The sequence below is a fragment of the Lampris incognitus genome, chromosome 19 (genome assembly GCF_029633865.1).
Source record: "Lampris incognitus isolate fLamInc1 chromosome 19, fLamInc1.hap2, whole genome shotgun sequence".
Lineage (NCBI taxonomy): Eukaryota > Metazoa > Chordata > Actinopteri > Lampriformes > Lampridae > Lampris > Lampris incognitus.
In genome coordinates, this window is record NC_079229.1 from 1,683,867 (window position 1) to 1,710,917 (window position 27,051).

The following is a 27,051-nucleotide window of genomic DNA, read 5'->3' on the forward strand; positions in this document are numbered from 1 at the left end:
AGAAAGAAAGAAAGAAAGAAAGAAAGCAAGCAAGCAAGAAAGAAAGAAAGCAAGAAAGAAAGAAAGCAAGAAAGAAAGCAAGAAAGAAAGAAAGAAAGCAAGAAAGAAAGCAAGAAAGAAAGAAAGCAAGAAAGAAAGCAAGAAAGAAAGAAAGCAAGAAAGAAAGCAAGAAAGAAAGAAAGCAAGAAAGAAAAAGAAAGCAAGAAAGAAAGCAAGCAAGAAAGAAAGCAAGAAAGAAAGCAAGAAAGAAAGCAAGCAAGCAAGAAAGAAAGCAAGCAAGAAAGAAAGAAAGCAAGAAAGCAAGAAAGCAAGAAAGAAAGCAAGAAAGAAAGAAAGCAAGCAAGAAAGAAAGAAAGAAAGAAAGCAAGAAAGAAAGCAAGAAAGAAAGAAAGCAAGAAAGAAAGCAAGAAAGAAAGAAAGCAAGAAAGAAAGCAAGAAAGAAAGAAAGCAAGAAAGCAAGAAAGAAAGAAAGCAAGAAAGAAAGCAAGAAAGAAAGAAAGCAAGAAAGAAAGAAAGCAAGAAAGAAAGCAAGAAAGAAAGAAAGCAAGAAAGAAAGCAAGAAAGAAAGAAAGCAAGAAAGCAAGAAAGAAAGAAAGAAAGAAAGAAAGAAAGCAAGAAAGCAAGAGAAATTCACTGAGCTCGCCCTGTTGAAGAGTGCTTGGTGTTTTCCAGGGTGATGCTGGCGGGGCTGGCAGGCTGCTGGGTCCCCTGCCTGTCTGGGCAGGCGCTGTGCTTTGCTGGCTGGTGGATGAAGGTGGGCTTGTGAGGCAGTACGTCATCACAGCATGTGGAGGCCTCTTCCACAATATCACGGCAGCCTACAATCTTAGCGACGCCCACCTTGGGCTGGAACACCTTGCTCCGGTACCCCTCCGGGTGGTATGAAAGAAAGTCATCACTGCCGTTTTCATTCTGGTCTTCGCCATCATCATCATCGCTGGTGCTGATGATCACGAGTTCAGCGTGAATGTCTTCCTCCTCCTCATCATCATCATCTTCAGCGTTCTGGTAACCCATGAAAATCATGGTGATGGGGTCTGATTCTAGATCTTCTGGAGGACTGTGGCCCAGGTTGAGAGATGCCTCACTCTCCGGGTAGAAGGGGGACTGCCTGCTGCAATCGGATGTTTTATCAATTAGTAGACCAGCTCCAGGCTCAAGATCTGCTGGTGAAGGACTACTACAATTTAGCCTTTTGTAAACTGGTTGCACTGGGATCGGCATTCCCTCAGACCGGGCTGTGACCGAGACCAGGGCTGCTGATCCAGGGATGCTTGTGTCTGTATGTCTGTTGGTGAGGCTTTGTGGCGGTCTTGCCTGGCTTGGAATGTGGGACAGGGACTGCTGGGTTTCATCTCCCTGTCTTTGAGCTCCGTCTCTTGGCACAGTGTCTTGCTGGGTGGAGCAAAAGCTAAGCATTTTGCCCAGACTTTTAGGCTGTTCGAGCTTTTGGCTGAGCTGGCTTTGCTCTTCAGAGTTTTGAGCTCTATTTCTGGCTGAGGTCTCTGTCTGGATGGTCCTGGGGCTAGGGGTGTGGGCTTGTCTTGGTGACCTGCTGGCGGCCCTCGGTGTTGAGGGCCGGCTGCTCTCTGGGTATGCTACCGAATACACAGGCTGGTGGTACTGAACCTCACTGGGCACCTTTTTATCCGTGGCCTGACGTAGCAGCTCTTCCACCTCCAGGGGAGTCATCTCCCTGACCTCTCTGCTGGCCAGTTTGCCACCATCTGATTGTAGTGCAAAGATTGACTTCCGTCCGTCATCATAAACCTTCACCCCCCTCTCTCGGGCCATGTCTGGAGTGACGGTTGCTGTTGAAAGCACCTGACTCTCGCCCGTCCGTATGTCACGCTCCACGCTAATCTCCATGGCAAACGTTGCTGAGAACGAAGAAGAGAGGACGAGAGTTAATGAGGTTCCTCCGGATCAGGTTTTGACATGTCCAAATGTACAATAAATACTGGAACAGATACTGAACCAGAGATCACGGATTCCAAGGGACACCAATCCAGTAGCTCCAGACACAATGGGATTTTTAACTGAAGATTCCCACAAGAAAACCCGTGTTTGGAAACTACATGAAACCACACAATTCCTACATATCACAGCATGTGTGTTCAATACTACAGAAAAGTAGGACTATTGCTCAGTATGGTTTAACGGTACTCTTGACTCACGATATGACAACGGGCAGGTTAGGCCCAGGTATGCCTCAGTACTTGTGTGGTGATGGGTTTTGTCGTGTGCATGAGTTGAGGGACGTTTTGGAAGCAACGTGCTGAGCTTATAAATCCTCTTCCCTCATCTAATTGAAAAGCAATTACACCAAAGCTTGCAGCAGTGGAATGTCAAACTACAGCCTCCAGATTAACACAAAGGGAGGGACAGACATCTCGGTTAGGTGTGAAGCAGTGAGGTAGTGATGCCTGCACAATACCAAACAGACATCACGTCGTTAGAGATGACGAGGCAGAAAGCCCACACAGTGACTGAATATCACTCAAACACCTTTAAGTAGGTGTCAAAGGCAGAATGAGTAGTTCTGCTGACATGAGCACTGCGATGTTCAGCATTAGGGGAATACACCTTTAAGGACACCGGGAGTTATGGGATAGTAAGCAGAGCAGCCACGGGAGAGTCAGTCGGATGATGTGCACGTTATGCATGGGGCGAAATAAACATGGCGAAGCTCCCCGGCTAATTCAGAAACGGTGTTATCGTCTGTGAGAGTGAGAAGCAGGTCATTACAAGCACCTCTAACCTTATTCCTGACCAGCATCTCCGTCTCCACGCGTCATGTTACACCGCACGACCAGCAAAATCAACCTGGAAACATCAATCTGCTGGTGAAACAATGGAAACTGTTGGGGATAAATACCCTTTTTGTGTTCTCCACCACCAGGCTCTTGTGTAGGAGGGGCTTTTTGTGGTGTTGGCAGCACGTTAAGTGCGATGTCAGGCAACGGTGAGCGACCATGACGATTGACATCTGGGAGGCAAAATATGACCAGTGAGATGAAGAAACCACGTTTGGATGTAAACCAGATCAAAACAGCAAGTGAACGCTTTGGCACGATGACCAGGTTCTTCTGGCTTGTGCAATACAGTCTGATATTCAAGGCAAAGAGGTGGTTTTAGATTTGAACAATAACACCTCTTCCATCAAAGATGCACAACAATCTTCAACTCAGAACAAGCAAGGAAGCAACAGAGGTTTTTACCTGCCTGGGATTCAGCGCTTAGCTCCTGGGCGTGAAGGCACCGTAGATGATGATCAGAGCCATCGCAGGGAGGTGGAGGTCAAAGTCAAATAACATGGTAGAGCATTTTAAAGGCACGTAACAGCGACGTTTAATGCCAGCAGTCAAACCAGACAGCAAACCATGCGTGTCAGTCTTCGCACAGCACACCACACGCCCACCATCTGACTGCTCCATCTTCCCTGACACCACGCCCGCCCACCGTGAAGGCAGCACAGCCACGCGAGGTCTGCAGCCAACACACCTCGTTAGAGACAAGCTCGTCTCTCCCTCAACAGCGCTAGTCTCAGCGAGCATGTGGTAAGAGGAGCAAGGCATGTTCGAAGCAAACAAACACAAATTAGTTGTTAGTTACCTTGTTATTATCTACACCTTTGTCACAGAGGCGGTGTTAGGTGGGGTGGTACCACAATCTGCACAATATTCATGCACTTTTTGGGGTTATTTGGAATTCTCAGGAACAAGAATGATATTGTGGTATTACTGACGCCCAGTCAGATCCCGGTCAGTGTGCAGCCCACACAGCAGGGAGGAGGGCAGGAGTCCAGAGCCCGTGAAGCAGGCGGGGGCCAGCGGGTCGGCTGGGTGCGTGGAGCCTACCTTGATGATGTCCTCTGCGGTCCGCTCTACCTCCTTCAGTCGTTTCAGGATGACCTCCTCGTTGGTGGAGATGTTAAGCTCCTGCGCTTCCAGGGCTTCAATCTCCTTCTCCATTCTTTGTTGAAAGAAAGGAAGAGAGAAGCAATACTTTAAAACAAGCAAACACAGGAACAAGGGACTATCGGCTGCACCGCAAGCCTCCTGACTCAGACATGGCAGGTCCAGAAGTCAGGGTCAAAAAATAGATAAATAAAACAAATCTGCAAACTTCCTGTTTTTCGTTTTTGCATAAATGTAATCGGGTTGTAAATCAAAACCTTCTACTTTACACCGGAGCAGAATTCTGCACATCTGCACAAAGCACCGGAGGAGTTTTATCGCTCGTTGGGCTCTGGGAACCAGTTCAAATCCCACCGCAGACATAAGAATAAAATAAAACAGGCCATCACAACACACAGCTATGCTTTTTTAATCTGAATAACATGGGTACGGGAGAAACTGCCGCTTCCGGTGTGGGACGACGGCGGCGCAAAATCTGTTTTTTTATAAAAAGGAAAAAAAATAAAAGAGATGAGAGGTTGAAATAACATCAAATACATAAACATTGACAGGGCTTTGTCTGTTTTGTAAATCATATTCTTCTATTAGACTAAAAAGTTTTTTTTATTTTTCTTGACTTTAAGGGCGTGGCGGCGCAAATTTGCGTTTGCAGCGGCCTCCCCCAGCACCGTCCATGCAGCGTCTTTGTCCACGTCTGCGTCTTAAGTGTGTCTTCGTTGGAAGGCTGGGAGAGCCGGCGCTGGATCGGCTGGGGGGCTTGGCCCGCTGCACTGTGGGCCCAGGGACCAGGACCCCGCCTGGAGCCGCGCCCGAGGAGGAAGCGCCGAGGGCGGCCTGACAGGACGCGGAAGCGGGGCAGGCTAAGCTAGCTGCTAGCCCGCGCAGACCGGCGGTTCCCACAGTCGTGCTGGCTGGCGTTCGTTGTCCTGGACAGTGATTTTTTAATTTAGACATGTGTTGCTTTAGATATGAGCGTCCTTGTAGTTGTTGGATGTGTGTCTGTGTTGCACTGCTGTGGGAGACGAGGTTTGTTTCATTTCATGTGCACAAGCGCTTGAAATGGAACGACAAATAAAGTGTTTCTGATTTCTGGACCCTCCCCCACCACCCACAAACGGTGGTGACCTCTGTGTTTCGTCCAGTCTCGTGGCTCACAGACGGCTGCCCGCCGGCGCCGGCGGGGTCACTGCAGCTGATTAGACGGCTGCGTGTCCGTCCCGGCGGGGTCACGGGGTCAGGCCATGGCAACACACCACAAAAGGTCACGTCACGTCAGTTTGACCCTGACTAATGATGATGATGATGATGATGATGATATGCATTTGACTGAGAAACAAGACCGTCCCTCTTCTCTGCTGACCCCACTGGGCTCCATCGGAGCAGCAGCGCCCCCACCACAAGCCGGCGGCTCAGGGACGGACAGCCACGTCTTTCACACGCTCCTCCAAGAGGAGCGGGCGTGGCGAAGGGGATTCAAACATTCAGCAGCATCGGGAAGGAGGCGGTGTGAGCAGGGACCCCCCGCGGGGTCCGAGCCGACGCTGGACGCTGTGTGTCCGACAGTGTGGAACTCTGAGAGACCTCGAGGTGAAGCGGATCCATCGGAGCCCAAGTGCAGCGAGCAGCGCCACAGCAGCGTTGTGCAGTAACCCATGCACACGGTTCTGGGTTGTGCAGTATTACACACTACACCCCTGTTGTTGCTCATACTTGGACCTACACGCATACTCCTGTACTTACTGAGTTTTTACTTTTGTACTTATAGTACTTGTTGTACTTGTACTAATCTTGTAATATCTAACATTATACTGCAATTAAGCCTCCTTTTGTTGCTGTGTACATGCGTTTTACTGTGTAACACAACACACCACGTCAGATTGCTAGTGTGTGATCATACTTGTGTGTGATCATACTTGTGTGTGATCATAGTTGTGTGTGATCATACTTGTGTGTGATCATATAGTTGTGTGTGATCATACTTGGTCAATAAAGACTGACCTGACATCATGTGATTTTCTCGACCACTTTTCCCTTCCAAGTACTTTTGCAAAAATACACTGTCCTGGATATTTTCTCCAGTAGCATTTTAGCATGTTAGATTCATGTTGTGTGTGTGTGTGCAGACTGAGCCCTCCAGCAGCCATGTTATATAATGATGGCTGGGTTATTAAGAGTCTGTGGCTGGGCAGGACACACACACACACACACACACACACATACACAGAGTTGTTGACGGGGAGTTAAATAGGGGACAGTGGTGGTGGACAGTCTTATCCAGTTTAATCCGACCAGCTTTTCCCACCCCTGACCCCGTGGGTGGAGAGGCCAGGCCAGGTCAGGTCTGGGCAGAACTGCTGGCATGTCTGCAGGAAACAACCATGCGCACATATGCACACAAACACAGAGACACACACTGCATCGAACTGCAAGACAGGTAGCAGGAGCCCTGCAGTTCAAAGCCCTCAGACGGGCTGAGCACAGGAGGCAAATCATGACTACCAGGTGCCCCTCACCGAATACCTCACTTAATGCCCTGCAGTGGTCTGGCTGATGCTGGTTAGAGGCCAACAGTGCAAGACTAATACTAATACTAACAGAGTAATATTAATACTAATCAACTAATATTAATACCAATAGACTAATATCAATACTAATCGACTAATACTAATAGACTGATACTAATATTAATATACTAATAATATAAATAGAATAATACTAATATTAATAGACTGATACTAATACTAATAGATTAATACTAATACTAATAGACTGATACTAATACTAATAGAATAATACTAATATTAATAGACTGATACTAATAGATTAATACTAATACTAATAGACTGATACTAATACTAATAGACTAATACTAATATTAATAGACTGATACTAATAGACTGATACTAATACTAATAGACATACTAATACTAATAGACTGATACTGATACTAATAGACTAATACTAATGGAGTAATACTAACTTGCTATTCCCAGGACTCATTTATGTGAATATAAAGGATACATTGCTAAAGGGGCAAAGGCACCGTCAACAACGCAGGTCAGGATTAAAATGGGCTAAACATATACATAAACCCATGTGAGCTGCAGACGGCCCCTAGCATGGTGGAGAAGTGCTGTTATGTAACCCATGTCTGTGTGCCCCGGCTTTGTCCTCAATAAACCAGTTAAAACACATGTGACCACTAACATGACCTGCCAGGCTGTGTATTTATATGGTGAACCATGCAGAAGCACTGTGTACATAGACCCAGTCCGGACTCGGGTCTTTCAAGTTTGTGGCGGCTAAACATTTGTTTAAAAGACTGGCGCCATTCACAAAGCGACAGTGCTACCTGAAGATATCTGGGACAGCTTTAAATCTATTCACTGGACTTGAGTTTTCAGTTTCGCCATTCATGCGAATGGCGTCTTCAGTTCTGACAGGGTGGAGTAACCTCACTATTTGTCCTCGTGGTAGCGCCACGACTCTTGGAAAAAGGGGACCTAAGTTGGGATAGCCATTATGTTCTTTAGGAGCATTCTGAATATGACCTCACTTATCCAGGCCACCTCCACTTTGTCTGAACTGGACCAGAGAGCTGACTCAGGCTGAACTGGAGCAGAGAGCTGACCCCGGCTGAACTGGACCAAAGAGGTGACCCCGGCTGAACTGGACCAGAGAGGTGACCCCGGCTGAACTGGACCAGAGAGCTGACCCAGGCTGAACTGGACCAGAGAGGTGACCCCGGCTGAACTGGACCAGAGAGGTGACCCAGGCTGAACTGGACCAGAGAGGTGACCCCGGCTGAACTGGACCAGAGAGGTGACCCAGGCTGTGACTTCACTTTCTCCCCTTCCACCCCACTTTGCTGGGATTGGGCCAGGTCTGCATGTCCGGGGAATCACCAAGGCAGTGAAATTACAGTAGGGTTATAAGTGGCGGACAAATGATGCCATAACGCCCAACCCCCACCACATCCCATTTAGGATGGCTTGTTCAAGTTTAACATACAAAGTCTCTTTGACTCCTCCTCCTTCCCCGTCTGGAATGGATGGTCTGAGCCCCCTGTCTAGAATCTGTAAATCCTGGTACTTTCTTGTAAATGAGTATAAACCAATGAGTCCTGCCCCGAGAGATTTGCTGCCTGTGTTGTCCCATGAATGTGTGTAATGGCTGCTTGGTCTGATCAAGGTACAGATCAATGTACTTTAGCTAGTAGAGCACATACCTGTCGATGTTGGCCTGCAGCTGGGAGCTCTGCTGCTCTTCATCCAGGGCCTGCAGCTTCATGGCCTCCTGCTCCTCTTCTGTCTGCTGGCTCAGGCCCTCCATCAGCCACTTCTCCCTCAGAGCCTTCTTCTGTTTGCCAGATGAAGAGAGACACAGCAAACCTCAGTAGAGGCGTTCGGTTCTTAACAGGACAACGCTAGCTAATGTCAGCACATGTTAGCATGGCTTGCCACTGAAACCGGGGCCTCAGTGTTAAGAGATTCTGCAACAAAAACATCCACCATCACAAAACTCTACCCCAACACTCAAGCCCTGCGGTTAATTTCTGTTACAAGAATAATTAACATTATGATTTAGAAGGAGAACGAGTGGATGATGATGATGGTGGTGGTGAACCTTCCTCTTGTAGCAGATTAATCTTGTTAGAGTGAGAAAATTGTTCTTTACTGAAGCTGAATTTAGAACTGAGCTTCAAGGAACTCTTCATTGATGCTCCTCCATCACTGACACTGACGGAGCTCCAGTACATTACTGCTCCCACATCACCGTGGGGTACTCAAGCACACAAGGAAACCGTTCTAACAGATACAGTAGCAGACACACCAAGGACAAATACCAACCTCTGAAGGGCTCCCAACATGTTCGTGAGTGACCTACAAATACATGCTGTTGTAAGACGTGAAAGATGTTGGGGTGTGTTAACATCTTAACCCTCACTGGCAAGAAAACTGGTGAAGTATGTTTCCTCTGCAACCCCACCCACCACTCTTCACCTCCCCTCCTCATATTCTATCGCTCGGTGCTGTCCACGAGGCGTCATCGGCGGTAGAGTTTTTTACCTGGGTACGCACCCGACACCTAGAAACTTCTCTTCTGAAACGCTAGCTCCCTAGGCTGTATTTATTTTGTCTACTTTTGTGTGTACTGTGTGTAAGTAGGGGGTTCTACTGATGCCGCTGGCTGTCTTGGCCAGGGGTCCCTTGAAAAAGAGATTGATAATCTCAGCGGGGCTCTCCTGCTTAAACACGATGAAATAAAAACAGATTAAAAGGCCATCGACATCCACATTGTGCGTGTTGTGCTCCACACCTTGACATGTTCAAAACAGCTTTTGAATAAATGATGTTTGTGGTGCGTCAGCTTGCTTCTCGTGGTTGTTGGTTAGCTAAGAGCGAGCTGCAGATGAGCGAGCTGCAGATGAGCGAGCTGCAGATGAGCTGCAGATGAGCTGCAGATGAGCGAGCTGCAGAAGAGCTGCAGATGAGCTGTAGATGAGCGAGCTGCAGATGAGCGAGCTGCAGATGAGCTGCAGATGAGCGAGCTGCAGAAGAGCGAGCTGCAGATGAGCGAGCTGCAGAAGAGCGAGCTGCAGATGAGCGAGCTGCAGAAGAGCGAGCTGCAGAAGAGCGAGCTGCAGATGAGCTGCAGATGAGCGAGCTGCAGATGAGCTGCAGATGAGCGAGCTGCAGATGAGCTGCAGATGAGCGAGCTGCAGATGAGCTGCAGATGAGCGAGCTGCAGATGAGCTGCAGATGAGCGAGCTGCAGATGAGCGAGCTGCAGATGAGCTGCAGATGAGCGAGCGGCAGAAGAGCGAGCTGCAGAAGAGCGAGCTGCAGAAGAGCGAGCTGCAGAAGAGCGAGCTGCAGATGAGCTGCAGATGAGCGAGCTGCAGAAGAGCGAGCTGCAGAAGAGCTGCAGATGAGCTGTAGATGAGCGAGCTGCAGATGAGCGAGCTGCAGATGAGCGAGCTGCAGATGAGCGAGCTGCAGATGAGCGAGCTGCAGATGAGCGAGCTGCAGAAGAGCGAGCTGCAGATGAGCGAGCTGCAGAAGAGCGAGCTGCAGATGAGCGAGCTGCAGAAGAGCGAGCTGCAGATGAGCTGCAGAAGAGCGAGCTGCAGAAGAGCGAGCTGCAGATGAGCGAGCTGCAGATGAGCTGCAGATGAGCGAGCTGCAGATGAGCTGCAGATGAGCGAGCTGCAGATGAGCGAGCTGCAGATGAGCTGCAGATGAGCGAGCTGCAGATGAGCTGCAGATGAGCGAGCTGCAGATGAGCGAGCTGCAGATGAGCTGCAGAAGAGCGAGCTGCAGAAGAGCTGCAGATGAGCGAGCTGCAGAAGAGCGAGCTGCAGATGAGCTGCAGATGAGCGAGCTGCAGAAGAGCGAGCTGCAGATGAGCGAGCTGCAGATGAGCTGCAGATGAGCTGAACACGGCAGAACAGATGCTTCGTCTGTTCTGCCGTGTTCAGCACCCAGTCAGGACTTTATGCAAATGGTCCGTCATGTTAGCTGCTCAGCTGAAAATGTGCAGTCAGTACCAGACCCGCTTCCAGTAACTTCCAGTACTTCCAGTCAACACCATGGTCCTGTGTTGTTCTACTCACACAACTGTTGTGAGTCACGTCTAGGACACCACGCGTCACTGCTCAACATGACTGGACCTGCTTTGTAGGCAGATGGCAGGACTCGTCCATCTGGATCGATACCAAGATTTGTCCTAATACACTGCTATTGTTTCTGAAAAGGAAACAACACTGGAGCCCAGGGTCAGCGCCCCCTACTGGGCTCCAACCCCACAGGGGTTCACAGTTTCTGCAACCTCTCCCAATTCATTATCCTCCTGTTTCATAGGAACAAATATATTTCTAAGCTGTTGTGGTTCTCTTAGAATGGAAAGACGTGATCTTAAAAAGCCTGATGCAGAGATCAAAATACCAAATATCTCATGGGACGATCTGCTGTACACACCAGATCACACCATCTGCACCTTAACACTACCTTGATGTATTGCAGTTTTAATTTCTCCTCCTCAATCTGTCTCCTCTTCTTGGCAATATCCTCCTGGACTCTCCTCTTGTCCTGTGATGAATAAAATAAACGTGTTTAATATGCATGTTACTCATGCCAAGGCATCAACGGCAGACCCTCGAGAAGCCCCCAAAGTCTCGCAGTAACTGTGTCAATTTCACAATTAGGTTTTCTGTCCAAGTAGTTTTGTACATACAGCGCATATATATATATATATATATATATATATATATATATATATATATATATATATATATATATATATATATAATATGGCTTTGGTGTCAGAGCAGTAGTAAATATAGTGCTGTGGAAACTAAACTAACTGAATTAACAAATATTGTTAGTGATAATATACTACTGCTGTCTGTGTATTTTGAACAACACCGACGATGAAAGACGTACACATTTGTTGCACTGCTACAAGCAGAACATAAATAGGCAAAATCCTGCACGTAAACGGACTCGAACATCTGGACTGATGCCACAGAGCGTGCCGGATGGCAGCAACACAGTGGTGATGTGCCGTTCATCTTGATTAATGATGAAGATTCTGAAAGAATGACGACCTCTACACTCTCACCTGATCCGTGTGCTGTTGGTGTGAGTGTGTTTGAGTGTGTTGTGTTTATGTATGAGGGGCCATGGGGAACATTATTCAGAATTAACACGTTCATATACTATACTGAAAACCACACAGACACACACACAAGTGAAATGCTTTTACATATACAACTGAAAGACTCTCACATAAACAGAGTATGAGAGGATTTCAGTTAAACCAGAAGGCGCTTCAGTTAAACCGGAAGACGTTTCAGGTGAACCGGAAGACGTTTCAGGTGAACCGGGAGGCGTATTAGGTGAATCGGGAGGTGCTTGAGAAAGAGCTCAAATCCTAACGCAGGCTGCTGAGTGGTGTTGGTTCGTTCACCACGCTGACGTCTGCTCAGCAGCCTGCAAGCAGTCTTACCGAGGCGGCAGCTTGACTCAACACTTTACTGGCCTCACCGGAGACCGCCAGAGCCCTGGCCAACACCACAACAATGCTGCCCTTCCGGTTCACCTGAAACGCCTTCTGTTTCACCTGAAACGTCCTCCGGTTCAACTGAAATTCTCTCATACTCTGTTTATGTGAGAGTGTTTCAGTTGTGTATGTAAAAACATTTCATTGTGTGTGTGTGTGGTTTTCAGTATAGCATATGAACGAGTTAATTGTGAATTATGTCCCTCTTGGCCCCTCATACCTATGTGTGTATGCTCTGTAAACTAGCCGGCTATTCCCACATGACAGCTGTTCTATCAGCTCCATGTCCAACACCCCTCAAGTTACTTTGACAAAATAACACATGTATGTTGATAATCACATGGGACCATTTGTACTGCAAAGGGGGGAAAAGGATCTATTGTGAGCTTCGTATGAAAACACGAGCTTTGTGCCTGCATGACAGACAGCCCTCACGGAGGTCACCGCAGCCTAAAATTAGCCCGGGCCTGGATAAAGCTGGCACTAAGCACCGATGCAAGGGGATCCCCTGATGACCTCTGCTGGTATTCATAGCGCTGTCTCTGTTTGTGTGTCTGTTTGTGCGTCTGTCTGGGCCGCTGGGAGAATTTGCTGTGGTAGTGATGCAAGTTTGCTGAAATGTCTGTATTGTGAAAACCATTTGACACAACCAACCTGGCAACAAGAAGGTTTTGTTCCATTTGGCAGAGTTTGCATAATTGTCAGGAACAGTTGACAGCATGCCACTGCCAATCACCCCCACCCCCGATGGGGGTCCTTCCTGGTGTTCTGAATTAGATGTACTGGACTATCATATGTATGGGAGCACGTTTTAACACACTGACGCCAGTTATACTGGTATGTTGGGGTCCGTGAGGTAGAGCGACTACATCGTGGACTCTGAACAGGTTCAAGTAAAAGGCCAGAGGGATTTTGTATTGGGAAGTAGATAATTGTTGCACGCAGCTGCCTGGTGTAGTCAGAGTCAGAAGAAAGATAGTTTTCCAAAATAAAGGCCCGTTCAACGTCGATATGGAAACCACAGTGAGCCGAACTAACTGATCTTATGATCCCTATCTGGTGCAGCGGTGGTACATGGACACCAAGAGTGCAGAGGCACACACTAGAACCTGTCTGTCCTGTCTGGTTCTCCTTCTTTTGGCTGCTCCCGTTAGGGGGCGCCACAGAAGCTTATCTGTTTCCATGTCTTCCTGTCCTCTGCGTCTTCCTCTGTCACACCAGCCACCTGCATGTCCTCCCTCACCACATCCATAAACCTCCTCTTTGGCCTTCCTCTTCTGCTCTTCCCTGGCAGCTCCATATTCAGCATCCTTCTCCCAGTATACCCAGCATCTCTCCTCCACACATGTCCAAACCATCTCCATCTTGCCTCTCTTGCTTTGTCTCCAAACCGTCCAACCTGAGCTGTCCCTCTAATATACTCGTTCCTAATCCTGTCCTTCTTCATCACTCCCAGTGAAAATCTTATCATCTTCATCTCTGCCACCTCCAGCTCCACCTCCTGTCTTTTCATCAGTGTCACTGTCTCCAAACCATACAACATAGCTGGTCTCACTACCATCTTGTAAACCTTCCCTTTAACTCTTGCTGGTACCCTTCTGTCACAAATCACTCCTGACACTCTTCTCCACCCACTCCACCCTGCCTGCACTCTCTTCTCCACCCACTCCACCCTGCCTGCACTCTCTTCTTCACCTCTCTCCTGCAATCCCCGCTACTTTGGACAGTTGACCCCAAGTATTTAAACTCATATGTCTTCATCACCTCTACTCCTTGCATCCTGACCAGTGTCTGTGAATGTTCTCATTCATCCAGGTCGTCATGGTTCTCCAAAGGAGCTGAATCAAGTGCAACTGGACTTGGTATATATCCGTGAAGACGTTTCGCCTCTCATCCAAGAGGCTTCCTCAGTTCGTGCCTTTCTGACTAGACCAGACTAGCTTGGTCTAGTCTCCTCTCTTGGCACCCTGTCATAAGCTTTCTCTAAATCCACAAAGACACAATGCACCTCCTTCCGGCCTTCTCTATACTTCTCCATCAACATTCTCAAAGCAAACATCACATCTGTGGTGCTCTTTCCTGGCATGAACCCATACTGCTGCTGCTGATCACCACCTCTCCTCCTCTTAACCCAGCTTCTATTACTCTTGCCCTTGTCTTCATGCTGTGGCTGATCAGCTGCTATTCCCTCTGTTTGAACTGACTTATTAGTGTTTGGGTGGAGGCAAGTCTGTTCTAGCCTGTAAACCATGGGTCGTTGTTAGTATGGTGGCACACGGTGTATCACTGCACCTTTCAGAATTTAATTTTCTGCCTTTGTCAGATGCTTTGTATGTGAAACCTTCCTTGGCAAATAGGATTGCTATTCTTGGAAAAGGAAAGCTTCGTGGCAAGCTGCAGGACGGACTTGTAGTATGTTGCCATGGGCACGAGGTGCTCTCTGGTTTCAAGCTTTAGAACAGGGTTTCTCAACAGGTGGGTCGCGACCCACAAGTGAACCGTGGACTCCTTCTGAATAGGTGCGGTCAAAAAAACAACAAAAAAACAAACACCAGAGAAGCCAAGCCTTTAATTCCACATCAACAGCCAGGCAAACGTGAACATGCGCCTACCAGTGAGAGGCGCTGTTGGAGCAAAGGTTTACAGTCAAAATAATATCTCCTTCCTACTTTTACTGCTCAAGTATTCAACACCATGCTTTGCAGCGGTTATCTATACATCCTATCATCTCCTCATCAGCCGCTGTCCCGGGCTGCTGGTATGCAATATCCAATTTGAACCTCCCTCTTTCAGGTGTGCCGTCAAAATGAATATGTTCCTTATATCACGCCATATCTGCAGTTAGATTCCGATTCTTTTTTTCTGGGGTGGGGTGGGGTGGGGTGGGGTGGGGGGGTGCCCCTAGTTTTTCTCCCAATTGCACTTAACCAATTACCCCACTCTTCCAAGTTGTCCCGGTCTCTGCTCCGCCCCCTCTGCTGATCCGGGGAGGGCTGCAGACTACCACATGCCTCCTCCCATACATGTGGAGTCACCAGCCGCTTCTTTTCACCTGACAGTGAGTTTCACCTGACAGTGAGGAGTTTCACCAGGGGGCGGTAACGTGTGGGAGGATCACACTATTCCACCTGGTCACCCTTTAGATTGTTGTCGTAATTGTGTTAGATTCCACTGGACGATATTCTAATTAGTGGAAATGTCTTCAGTGTGCTCTGGTCCTGTAGTCTGGCCTGGCTGATGGACTAACTGACCCTCTGCTGAGTCCAAGTTCTAACCTGCAGGCAGCTGTGTGGAAGCTGTGCTGCTCAGCTCGCTCTCACATCCTGCAAGTGAACCCCCACATCCTCTATTTTAAGATACATGAGCCGGCTTCGAGGCCGCCTCTTTTTCAGTGCAGCAATGAAGGCATCTTGTTCTAACTGTGGACAAACTCTCAAGAAAGACATCTACTGGGAGACGGAAAGGCGACCCGTGTTCAGTGTCTCCAGATGGCTACCGTGACCTCAGATCACTTATCCTGCACAACATGACTCTCTCTTCAAAGCCCCGATGGAGAGTATTTTTCAATAAACCAGTTATAATTATAATTGCTGAGAATACTTTTTACACACATTTTGGATCAGAAACCAATGTGGAGCTGAACTGGGCTAATTTTACTAATGTGTCCCCCCCCCTCCTCTCTGCTCAGGGCATCCTGTAAATCACTGGATAAACAGCAACTTCACATGTTTAAGTTTGTTCACTGCAGAGATTCTGCTTACTTATCTTCACTTAGAGATTCGACACATGTGTCTGGGGGGGCCTGAACCTTTACATACCACTATAACGTTGTCTATATAACATATAATCCTTAAAAGTGGCATGATACTGACCTAAGTGTTGCCTGACTTAACTTTACTGTCTCTTTCATGTTAGTAAAACAGAGACAGAGAGACTGATAGTGAACAGACACATCTCGGCAGCCAAGAGCTGACTTCCAGTTTGGGACATGTGTATAATATGTGGTCTGGCCTGCTGTAGCACATCTGCTGTAGCACATCTGTGTATAATATGTGGTCTGGCCTGCTGTAGCACATCTGCTGTAGCACATCTGTATATAATATGGGGTCTGGCCTGCTGTAGCACATCTGCTGTAGCACATCTGTGTATAATATGTGGTCTGGCCTGCTGTAGCACATCTGTGTATAATATGTGGTCTGGCCTGCTGTAGCACATCTGCTGTAGCACATCTGTATATAATATGTGGTCTGGCCTGCTGTAGCACATCTGCTGTAGCACATCTGTATATAATATGTGGTCTGGCCTGCTGTAGCACATCTGCTGTAGCACATCTGTGTATAATATGTGGTCTGGCCTGCTGTAGCACATCTGCTGTAGCACATCTGTGTATAATATATGGTCTGGCTTGCTGTAGTTCATCTGCTGTAGCACATCTGCTGTAGCACATCTGTGTATAATATGTGGTCTGGCCTGCTGTAGCACACCTGTGTATAATATGTGGTCTAGCCTGCTATAGCACATCTGCTGTAGCACATCTGTGTATATATAATATGTGGTCTAGCCTGCTGTAGCACATCTGTGTATAATATGTGGTCTAGCCTGCTGTAGCACATCTGCTGTAGCACATCTGTGTACATATAATATGTGGTCTAGCCTGCTGTAGCACATCTGTGTATAATATGTGGTCTAGCCTGCTGTAGCACATCTGTGTATATATAATATGTGGTCCACCCTGCTGTAGCACATCTGCTGTAGCATATCTGTGTATATATAATATGTGGTATAGCCTGCTGTAGCACATCTGTGTATATATAATATGTGGTCTAGCCTGCTGTAGCACATCTGTGTATATATAATATGTGGTCTAGCCTGCTGTAGCACATCAGTGTATATATAATATGTGGTCTAGCCTGCTGTAGCAGATCTGTGTATATATAATATGTGGTCTAGCCTGCTGTAGCACATCTGTGTATATATAATATGTGGTCTAGCCTGCTGTAGCACATCTGTGTATATATAATATGTGGTCTAGCCTGCTGTAGCACATCAGTGTATATATAATATGTGGTCTAGCCTGCTGTAGCAGATCTGTGTATAATATGTAGTCTAGCCTGCTGTAGCACATCTGTGTATATATAATATGTGGTCTAGCATGCTGTAGCACATCTGTGTATATATAATATGTGGTCTAGCCTGCTGTAGCACATCTGTGTATATATAATATGTGGTCTAGCATGCTGTAGCACATCTGTGTATATATATGTGGTCTAGCATGCTGTAGCACATCTGTGTATATATAATATGTGGTCTAGCATGCTGTAGCACATCTGTGTATATATAATATGTGGTCTAGCCTGCTGTAGCACATCTGTGTAGAATATGTGGTCTAGCCTGCTGTAGCACATCCATGTGTATATAATATATGGTCTAGCCTGCTGTACCACATCTGTGTATATATAATATGTGGTCCACCCTGCTGTAGCACATCTGCTGTAGCACATCTGTGTATATATAATATGTGGTATAGCCTGCTGTAGCACATCTGTGTATATATAATATGTGGTCTAGCCTGCTGTAGCACATCAGTGTATATATAATATGTGGTCTAGCCTGCTGTAGCACATCTGTGTATATATAATATGTGGTCTAGCCTGCTGTAGCACATCTGTGTATATATAATATGTGGTCTAGCCTGCTGTAGCACATCTGTGTATATATAATATGTGGTCTAGCCTGCTGTAGCACATCAGTGTATATATAATATGTGGTCTAGCCTGCTGTAGCACATCTGTGTATATATAATATGTGGTCTAGCATGCTGTGGCACATCTGTGTATATATAATATGTGGTCTAGCCTGCTGTAGCACATCTGTGTATATATAATATGTGGTCTAGCCTGCTGTAGCAGATATGTGGTCCCTGTGGCGGGTCCTTACCGTGATGGCCAGGAGCCTCTCCTTCAGCAGGTCTGCCTCTTCCATGCTGACCCTGCAGCACACACACAGAGCACACGGAGGTCAGCAGAGAGAGAGAGACAGAGAGACAGACAGACAGACAGACAGACAGACAGAAACAGACAGAGAGCGTTTGACTTTTAAAATAACTTATTTATGTCATAGTATAAAAATCCTCCATTGCCATCATGTTGCCATCATTGTCAACATTAAACTGGTAGGCTAAAAAACAAAATCTCAGGCATCATTACTATGGCTCAATCAAATCACTCACTCTCACACACACACACGACCATAATAAATAAAAAATTAAGAACAAGTGACCCATCTTCACTTAGTGAACATAAAACCTGTCTTAACCTCCACAGAGTCCTGAAAGAGTCCTGACAGAGAGAGAGAGAGAGAGAGAGAGAGAGAGAGAGAGAGCTAGCCAGCTAGCTAGCTATATGGCAACATATAGCTGATCTACCATATAGTAGCTAGATAGCTAGCTACTATATGGTAGATCAGCTATATGTAGCTATATAGTAGCTAGCTATCTAGCTACTATATGGTAGAGAGAGAGCGCGGGGGGAGGGAGGAGGAGGACAGGAAGAGACAGTGTATGAGGGTCTTAACAGGGTCCAGTAGGGCTAATTGGCATGTCAGTGTTATGAGTCAGATGCCAGATTTAACCACCTGACACATCAGCTTCAAGTCACGGCACTGTGCAACCTGTCCTCCGAGAATTCTGCAGGACCACAGCCTGTCCTCAGAGAATTCTGCAGGACATTGTTGGTCCACTGTGTCTCGGTAGAGAACAGTAAATCACTGTATAAAAGACTTAGGTGGACAAACTGTTTATCGGGGAAATCTACCAAGCATGAGACGTAGTGTGACCCTTCACAATGGGGACAGGAAAACTACTCATAATGGTTTCAGAGAACGGCATAAGGTCTAACTAAAAATAATAATGATGATAATAAAAAAACAAACAAGGACAGAGTTAGCATTCATTCGAAAACAATAGAATGAGCCATGCAGCCTGGCAACATTTCTGCCATTGACCGAGAGTCACGCCCAGCCAGCAAGACGTCATCCACCCCTGACGCCCCCTGCTGTTGTTTCTCTGTTCCACACACAACAGCCTATAAATAAACACACTTTCCAGAAACAGTCTCCTCATTTGGTTGACAACACTGTGCACTGAAAAGTCCATCAACACGTCCTGGTGGGAGCTGGTTTTGAGAGGTGAGTTGATGCTGATGGGTTCCACATAACCCACTAGAGCTGACTCTTTCCTGCCCCCAACTCTCTCAGCAGCAGCAGCAGCAGCAGCAGCAGGATGGGTCGTCATCTAGTGAGCCTGGCCAAGTGGGCCAGGACCCACATCCAAGTGGGCCAGGGCCCACATCCAAGGTATCATGCCATGGTATTTTCCTGTACGTATGTGCATGAACAGATACAAGTGTAGGTAGGTGTGTACAGAGTGTGTGTGTGTGTGTGTGTGTGTGTGTGTGTGTGTGTGTGTGTGTGTGTGTGTGTGAGGGGCAAAAATCAACTGTGTTCGAGCTCATGTGTGTGCATGTGTTCAGCTGTTGTGTAGAAGAAGGTCCTTCTGACGGCGCTGCCATCCAGGGCTGCTGCTCCTTCACAACCTCGAGGCCTTGCTCCCACAAACGAGGACAAGCTAACATAGTCAAGTCCGTTTTATTGGTATTGCCCATTCATTCATTCATCTTCAGCTGCTTCTCCGGGGTCGGGTCACAGTGGCAGCAAGCTAAGTAGAACACTCCAGACATCCCTCTCCTCAGCAACACCCTCCACCTCCTCCTGGGGGATCCCAGGATGTTCCCAGGCCAGATTGGACATGTAGTCCCTCCAGAGAGTTCTGGGTCTACCCCGGGGTCTCCTCCCAGTTGGACGTGCCCGGTAAACCTCCAAAGGAAGGTGCCCAGGGGGCATCCTAGTCGGATGCCAGAACCACCTCAACTGGCTCCTTTCGACGTGAAGGAGCAGCGGCTCTACTCCGAGCTCCCTCCGGATGTCCGAGCTCCTCACCCTATCTCTAAGGCTGAGCCCAGACACCCTACGGAGGAAGCTCCTTTCAGCCGCTTGTATCCGCGATCTCACCCTACCCAAAGCTCATGACCATAGGCGAGTATAGCTCAATATCACAAATGTGCCTCAGGAGGCTTTACAGCAACACAACATGCTGTCCTTAGACCCTCACGTCGGATAAGGAACAACTCCCTAAAAACCTCCTAAGAGGGAGAATAAATAGGAAGAAAGCTCAGCGAGAGCAACAGAACAGGGATCTCTCTCTCTCTCAGCGGTTTTCTGAGGGTGGGACACCTGCAGGCAGGTGAGGCTCAAGAGGTCACTTAGATGATGACGACGACACATTTCCGTCAGTAAACGCTGTGTCCACATGAACCGATTCACCGGTCTGTGAAAAGCTACATTAAAACGTGTCACAACATCACGTTCAGGCAGCTGAAACAACACGTAGCTCACAAAATATGAATATGGACAAGAATGTTGTGGTTTATGTGAGGGTGTTGAATTCATCACAGTATCACAAAGCAAGATGGAGGGAGTGGGAGGGTGATAGCACAGAGCAGGAGGAATTAGTCACACTAAACAGAATGCTCAGAGCGCACGCACACACACACACACACACACACACACACACACACACACACGATGCTCAGCATCTGCACACTACACCGATAAGAAGCACACATGAAGAGACAGATGCAAAGTCGGCACCAGCAACTCACGTTCAACACAAACACAGAGGAAATCACAGGCTAACAAGGGAATCGACCTCTTTATTATGGTCCTTCCTGCTCAGCTGCTCCCTACTTCCTGCTGCCAGGTCTGCAGCCAGGTGCAGCCCTGCTGGGGGTCAGGGAACACTTTCGTGATATTAGAATTTAATTTGTTTCCAGTTTGTCACATGTTGGGTCCAGCTGAGAATGGACACCGGGAGAATGGAGGGAAGAAAGGCATAAACAAGGTGGACGAAGAGGAGCAGTACACAGCAGGTAAACCTAGGTTTCAAAGTTCGAGTATGCATATGTCACAACCATATACCCTGACCCTGAGTAGGACAAGTGGTTTGGATGATGGATGGATACCATATAGTAGTAGCACATAAATATGTAAGTCACAGCCATATAGTAGTAGTATATATAGATACATAGTAGTACATAAATACATATGTCATAACAATCTACAGTAGTGGTACGTAAATACATTCATCCATAAATACGTAGGTCATAACCATATAGTAGTAGTACATAAATACATATGTCGTAACTCTATATGGTTATGACATACGTATTTATGTACTACTGTGTCATAACTGTATAGTAGTTACCTTGCATTACAGTCATTTAGCCAACATGTTTATCCAAACCGACTTACAATAAGTGAATTTAACGTGGGAAATCAGGAGAACTACTCGTCATCACAGGTCATAAGTGCATCTTCTCTCTAAACAAGCATCCAAGAGCAAAACCAGTGCTAAAGTAAAAGCACAAGAAAGAGATTTTTGTTTTTTGTTTTTTTTGCAACAGGGTAGTAGTTTTTGAAGAGGTGAGTTTTCAACCTGCACCGAAAGATGGGTCCGCTGTCCTGACATCAGTGGAAAGTTCATTCTACCACTGTGGGGCCAGGACAGAACAGAGCCGGGACCGGTTCGATCGGCAGCAAGGGGCCTCTGAGCGACGGGGCAACCAGGCGTCCCGAGGCAGCAGAGTGAAGTGGTCGGGCGGGGGTGTAGGGCTTGACCATGGCCTGGAGATAGGAAGGAGCTGTTCCTTTCACTGCCCTGTAGGCTAGCACCAGAGTCTTAAACTGGATGTGAGCAGCTACTGGGAGCCAGTGTAGGGACATGAGAAGGGGAGCTGTGTGGGAGAACTTATGGCGGCTGAACACCAGACGAGCTGCAGCTTTCTGAACAAGCTCCAGAGGTCGGACGGCCGACGCCAGCAAAGAGGGAGTTGCCGTAGTCCAGCCAGGAGGTGACAAGAGCCTGGATGAGCATCTGTGCCATCTCGTCGGTGAGGAATGGGCGATTCCTCCTGATGTTATAGAGGAGAAATCTGCAAGAGCAAGCAACCGATGCAACGTTTGCAGCAAACGACAGCTGGTCATCCAGGATCAAACCAATATTCCTCGCAGTCGGGGTTGGCGTCACCACGGTGTTGTCAATGGTGATGGCCAGGTCTCAGAGCGGGCAACCTTTCCCAAGGAGGAACATCAGCTCTGTCTTGTCCAAATTGAGCTTCAGGTGGTGTATCGCCATCCACTCAAAGATGTCAGTCAAGCACGCAGCAATGCGTGTCTCTACTTGTGTGTCAGAGGGAGGAAAGGACAAGATCAGCTGGGAGTCATTGGCATAACAATGGTAAGAGACGTCATGCGAGCGAATAACAGAACCTAGGGATGTCATGTACAGGGAGAAAAGGAGAGGACCCAGAACCGAACCTTGTGGAATGCCTGTACTCAGTCTGCGAGGCTCCGACACAGATCCCCTCCATGTCACCTGGTAGGAGCGACCCGTCAGGTAGGATGCAAACATTGAGAATGCAGAGCCTGTGACACCCAGCCCCTCGAGGGTAGAGAGGAGGATCTGGTGGTTCACTGTGTCGAATGCAGCCGACAGGTCCAGGAGTATCAGGAGAGAGGAGAAAGGGTTTGCTCTCGCAGAGTGCAGCGATTCTGTCACTGCAAGGAGAGCTGTCTCTGTCGAGTGACCCACCTTGAACCCAGGCTGGTTGGGGTCCAGGAGGTTGTTCTGGTGGCGGTACAAAGAAAGTTGGTTAAAGACAGCATGTTCGAGAGTTTTGGATAGAAAGGGTAGAAGAGAAACCGGTCTGTAGTTTTTGACATCAGAGGGATTAAGTAATGATTGCTTGAGAAAGGGGGGGGGGGTGACTCTAGCAGTCTTGAAGGCAGATGGAAAGCATCCTGCCTGGAGGGAGGTGTTGATGAGGTGGTTTAGATAGGGAAGGAGTTCAGGTGCTATAGACTGAAGGAGAGGGGAGGGGATCGGGTCAAGGGAGCATGTGGTGTGGAGAATAACAGAGAGATTGAAAATAGGACAGTGTCTAGTAAAGATAAGGTCCAGCTGGTTGCTGGCCTTGTGGGTAGGAGGAGAAGATGAGAGGTGAAGGTCAAAAGAGGAAAGAGAGAAGAGGATCTAGCTTGTCAGTGTGGATGTTGACGTCACCGAGAAGGATAAGTGCAGAGTCATCAACTGTGAGACAAGTGTGTTAAGCTCCTCCAGAAACTCACCAAGGGGGCCTGGTGGGCGGTACACAACCATGATGGTAAGTCTGATTGGATAAGAGACAGTAACAGCATGACATTCAAAAGAGGGCGGAGAAAATTGTGAAATGGAAACAAGAAAGTATTTCCTTTTCAGGGAGATTAGCAGGCCGGTACCACCACCCTGCCTCCCAGCTCTGGGAGTGTGAGAAAAAGAGTACACATCAGACAGAGCTGCGGGTGTGGTAGTGTTTTCTGGCATGATCCAGGTCTCAGTTAGAGCAAGAAAGTCGAGGGTGAGCAAGGATGCAGAGCCTGAGATAAACTCAGCTTTCGGCACCGCAGACTGGCAACTCCAGAGCCCTCCCATCACCACCTGCTCAACGTGAGTGGAGAGAGTGGGATAGATGAGATTGGTAGGGTCACAGCGCCTAGGAGCGACCCAACGTCTGTGCCAGCCCCGGGAAGAGGAAAGGACAGGAATGTGAAGGAAACACATAGTCTATACTAGGTACACAAAATACAGATGACTGACCAGATCTAAAAAGAGCAGTCCTTGCTTGAGGAAGTCTTGGCTTGAAAAAGTTGCGCTTGCCTTTGTTCACTCTAGCCTTCATTCAGCCTAGCTAGACCTGTTGGCCCTCGGCTTGTTTGCCTGACGCTTGGAAGTGGCAGCAGTGATTTAAAGAACACTGATTGCTGATTGTCTGTCAGGAGTGCAGGCCACACCCTGGCCACTTAACACCCAATTAGCCAAACAGGTACACTGAAAATAGGCCTATTGATCAGAAACTGGTCACTTATGTAAAACTCTATCAAACCTCACACAATACTATTAAAACTGGAAACAGCAAGTTACCAAGGAATATATGTTTAAGCTAAAAGGATAGCTAAGTCAAAACAGCTGGGCAACAAGACATATTTAAGGACACACTAGGTGAAAAACGGCTACAGCTAGAATAAGTAAATAAGACAAGTAAATAGAATAAGACAGCTACAGCTAGAATAAGATGCCACTAGGAACCAGCAGCAGATGTATAGACAAAAGAACTAATACTCAAGCAGCTGGAATAAGACTAGTAGCAACTTGTTAAGCAAGAAAGATGATATTTACTCTATTCTAGAAGAACCAGCAATTCAGAATCGCTCCAGAAGTTAATAAATATGTACATATATACGTCGGTCATATAGTAGTAGTACATAAATACGGAGGTCGCAACCAGAGTAGTAGTACATAAAGGCCCAGGGGACAGTCTTCTCTATAAATTTATTTCTGGTTTTTCCATTTTTTCTCCCAATTTAATGGCCAACCGATCCCTATTTTAATTCAAACAGCCACCCTCGTACTGCATGCGTTCGCCAACTGCATCTCTCCGGCCGGTAGTCTCGAAGGTCGAACCACTGCTTTTTCCGACACACACAGAGACGCATTCATGTGACAAACACAAGCCGACTCCCGAGGACAGCGTTGCCAATTATTGCCCCCTCATCGAGTCCGGCCATGGTCGGATCTGACGAGACCGGGGCGCGAACCCCAGTCCCCAGTGAGCAACTGCATCGACACAAAGCCGATGCTTAGACCGCTACACCACCGCGGACCCCCAGGGGACAGTTTTCTAGGTGGCTCATTTAGTTAGAAGTTAGTAGATGGAAAAAATGGCAACTAGCAGGATCGGGTAGAATTTAAATGAGGATTTTTTTTAATTGATTCCTTTCTTTTGAACATATTCAGACATGAGGGATGAGATAGCAGATTGCGGGGATGAAGTCGGGATGAGGTGGGGATGAAGTCGGGATGAAGTCGGGATGAGGTGGGGATGAGTTCGGGATGAGGTGGGGATGAAGTCAGGATGAGGTCGGGATTAAGTCGGGATGAGGTGGGGATGAAGTCGGGATAAGGTGGGGATGAAGGCAGGATGAGGTGGGGATGAAGGCAGGATGAGGTGGGGATGAAGGCAGGATGAGGTGGGGATGAAGTCGGGATGAGGTGGGGATGAAGGCAGGATGAGGTGGGGATGAAGTCGGGATGAAGGTAGGATGAGGTGGGGATGAAGGCAGGATGAGGTGGGGATGAAGTCGGGATGAAGGCAGGATGAGGTGGGGATGAAGGCAGGATGAGGTGGGGATGAAGTCGGGATGAGGTGGGGATGAAGGCAGGATGAAGTCGGGATGAAGGCAGGATGAGGTGGGGATGAAGGCAGGATGAGGTGGGGATGAAGTCGGGATGAAGGCAGGATGAGGTGGGGATGAAGGCAGGATGAGGTGGGGATGAAGTCGGGATGAGGTGGGGATGAAGGCAGGATGAGGTGGGGATGAAGTCGGGATGAGGTGGGGATGAAGGCAGGATGAGGTGGGGATGAAGTCGGGATGAAGGTAGGATGAGGTGGGGATGAAGGCAGGATGAGGTGGGGATGAAGTCGGGATGAAGGCAGGATGAGGTGGGGATGAAGTCGGGATGAGGTGGGGATGAAGTCGGGATGAGGTGGGGATGAAGGCAGGATGAGGTGGGGATGAAGTCGGGATGAGGTGGGGATGAAGGCAGGATGAGGTGGGGATGAAGTCGGGATGAGGTGGGGATGAAGGCAGGATGGGGTGGGGATGAAGGCAGGATGAGGTGGGGATGAAGGCAGGATGAGGTGGGGATGAAGGCAGGATGAGGTGGGGATGAAGGCAGGATGAGGTGGGGATGAAGTCGGGATGAGGTGGGGATGAAGGCAGGATGAGGTGGGGATGAAGTCGGGGGCTGACAAAATTTCTGACTGGAAGGTCTCTCGGTGGTCTTCCCATCGGGGGTACCGGGACAGCAAAAGTAACTACAACTCCCTTCCTCTAACAAGGCAGCCCTGCATCATCTCTCTCTCTCTCTCTCTCTCTCTCTCTCTCTCTCACACACTCACACGTATCTCCTTGGTATCAACTGGAAACCACAGAAGTAGTAGAAAATGGGCTGCTGAAGCGTCATGTGATGTAGGCTGGAAGGTTCAGGCGACCGATTCCTGCATGCAGGACAAACCCCGGATAGCCCCCCCTGGCGGTGTTGACCGGACTTCCCTTGTGGAGTTGGCGTAACCTGGGCAGCGCTCAGCTGGCTGAAGCCTAACGGCACCGCGGACCGCCGCTTACAGAAATGCCACACATCCCCGGCTCCTAAGTTCCTAACGAGCGGCCAGTCCGGACCCCTCCCAGTCCGGACTCCCAGTGTCCGGACTCCCAGTCCGGACTCCCAGTCCGCCCATCACTTGGGTGCAACCTGTGGCGGATCCCATCGTCTTGTGTTGCCACGGAACTAGATCCTCCCAGGCCGAGCAGTGTGGACCAGCGTGGCGACCCGGTCACCACTTTAATCGAGGCTTCAGCGAGCGGCTCCGAGAGGGGTTCTGTCTCCTGGAATGGATCCTCGGACACGACAGACGACGACGACTAGAAAATAGCCTTCGCCTGGATAAATAAAGGCTAAACAACTGCATGCGTGTGTGGGTGGGTGGGTGGGTGGGGGGGTGGGGGCACCTGTCGAAACACTGATCTGTCGCTCCCAGCCCTGATCTTGCCCTGCTGAAAATAGAGCAACCACCTGGCTCACAACTGGAGTCTCCTTTCTAACCCCAAGTGTGTACCCATGTCTGTGTGTATATGTGTGCGTGTGTGTGTGTGTATATGTGTGTGTGCGCGCATGTCTATGGGTGAGTCATCCGGTTTGGACTGAGGGGTGGTGGCAGGTGATTTATGGCTGCTGAGGTGTTGAACAATGGCTCCACCACCTGTCAATCATGTCTCTTTTAAGGCCTTACCTGGTCAGCATGTCTTGCCACTAAACCACTGCGTAATTAATTTCAATTAACCTGAATAATTAGTAC

The 27,051-nt window shown here is 48.1% G+C and overlaps 1 protein-coding gene across 5 annotated transcripts in view; it reads right to left on the reverse strand.

Moving 5' to 3' along the window:
* palmdb (palmdelphin b) overlaps nucleotides 1-27,051 on the reverse strand; it is a 56,514-nt gene that overhangs the window by 18,486 nt on the left and 10,977 nt on the right. For 3 of the 5 annotated variants that reach the window (XM_056299902.1, XM_056299904.1, XM_056299903.1), the window contains exons 2-5: nucleotides 17,921-17,972; nucleotides 10,930-11,010; nucleotides 8,149-8,279; nucleotides 3,861-3,975 (exon numbers count right to left, since the gene is read on the reverse strand). In XM_056299902.1, coding sequence (XP_056155877.1) covers nucleotides 3,861-3,975; nucleotides 8,149-8,279; nucleotides 10,930-11,010; nucleotides 17,921-17,972 — 379 coding nt within the window. Of the gene's footprint in view, nucleotides 1-524; nucleotides 1,881-2,878; nucleotides 2,990-3,221; nucleotides 3,247-3,860; nucleotides 3,976-8,148; nucleotides 8,280-10,929; nucleotides 11,011-17,920; nucleotides 17,973-27,051 lie in introns of those variants that run through there. The other 2 variants (XM_056299906.1, XM_056299905.1) reach the window with 2 other exon arrangements.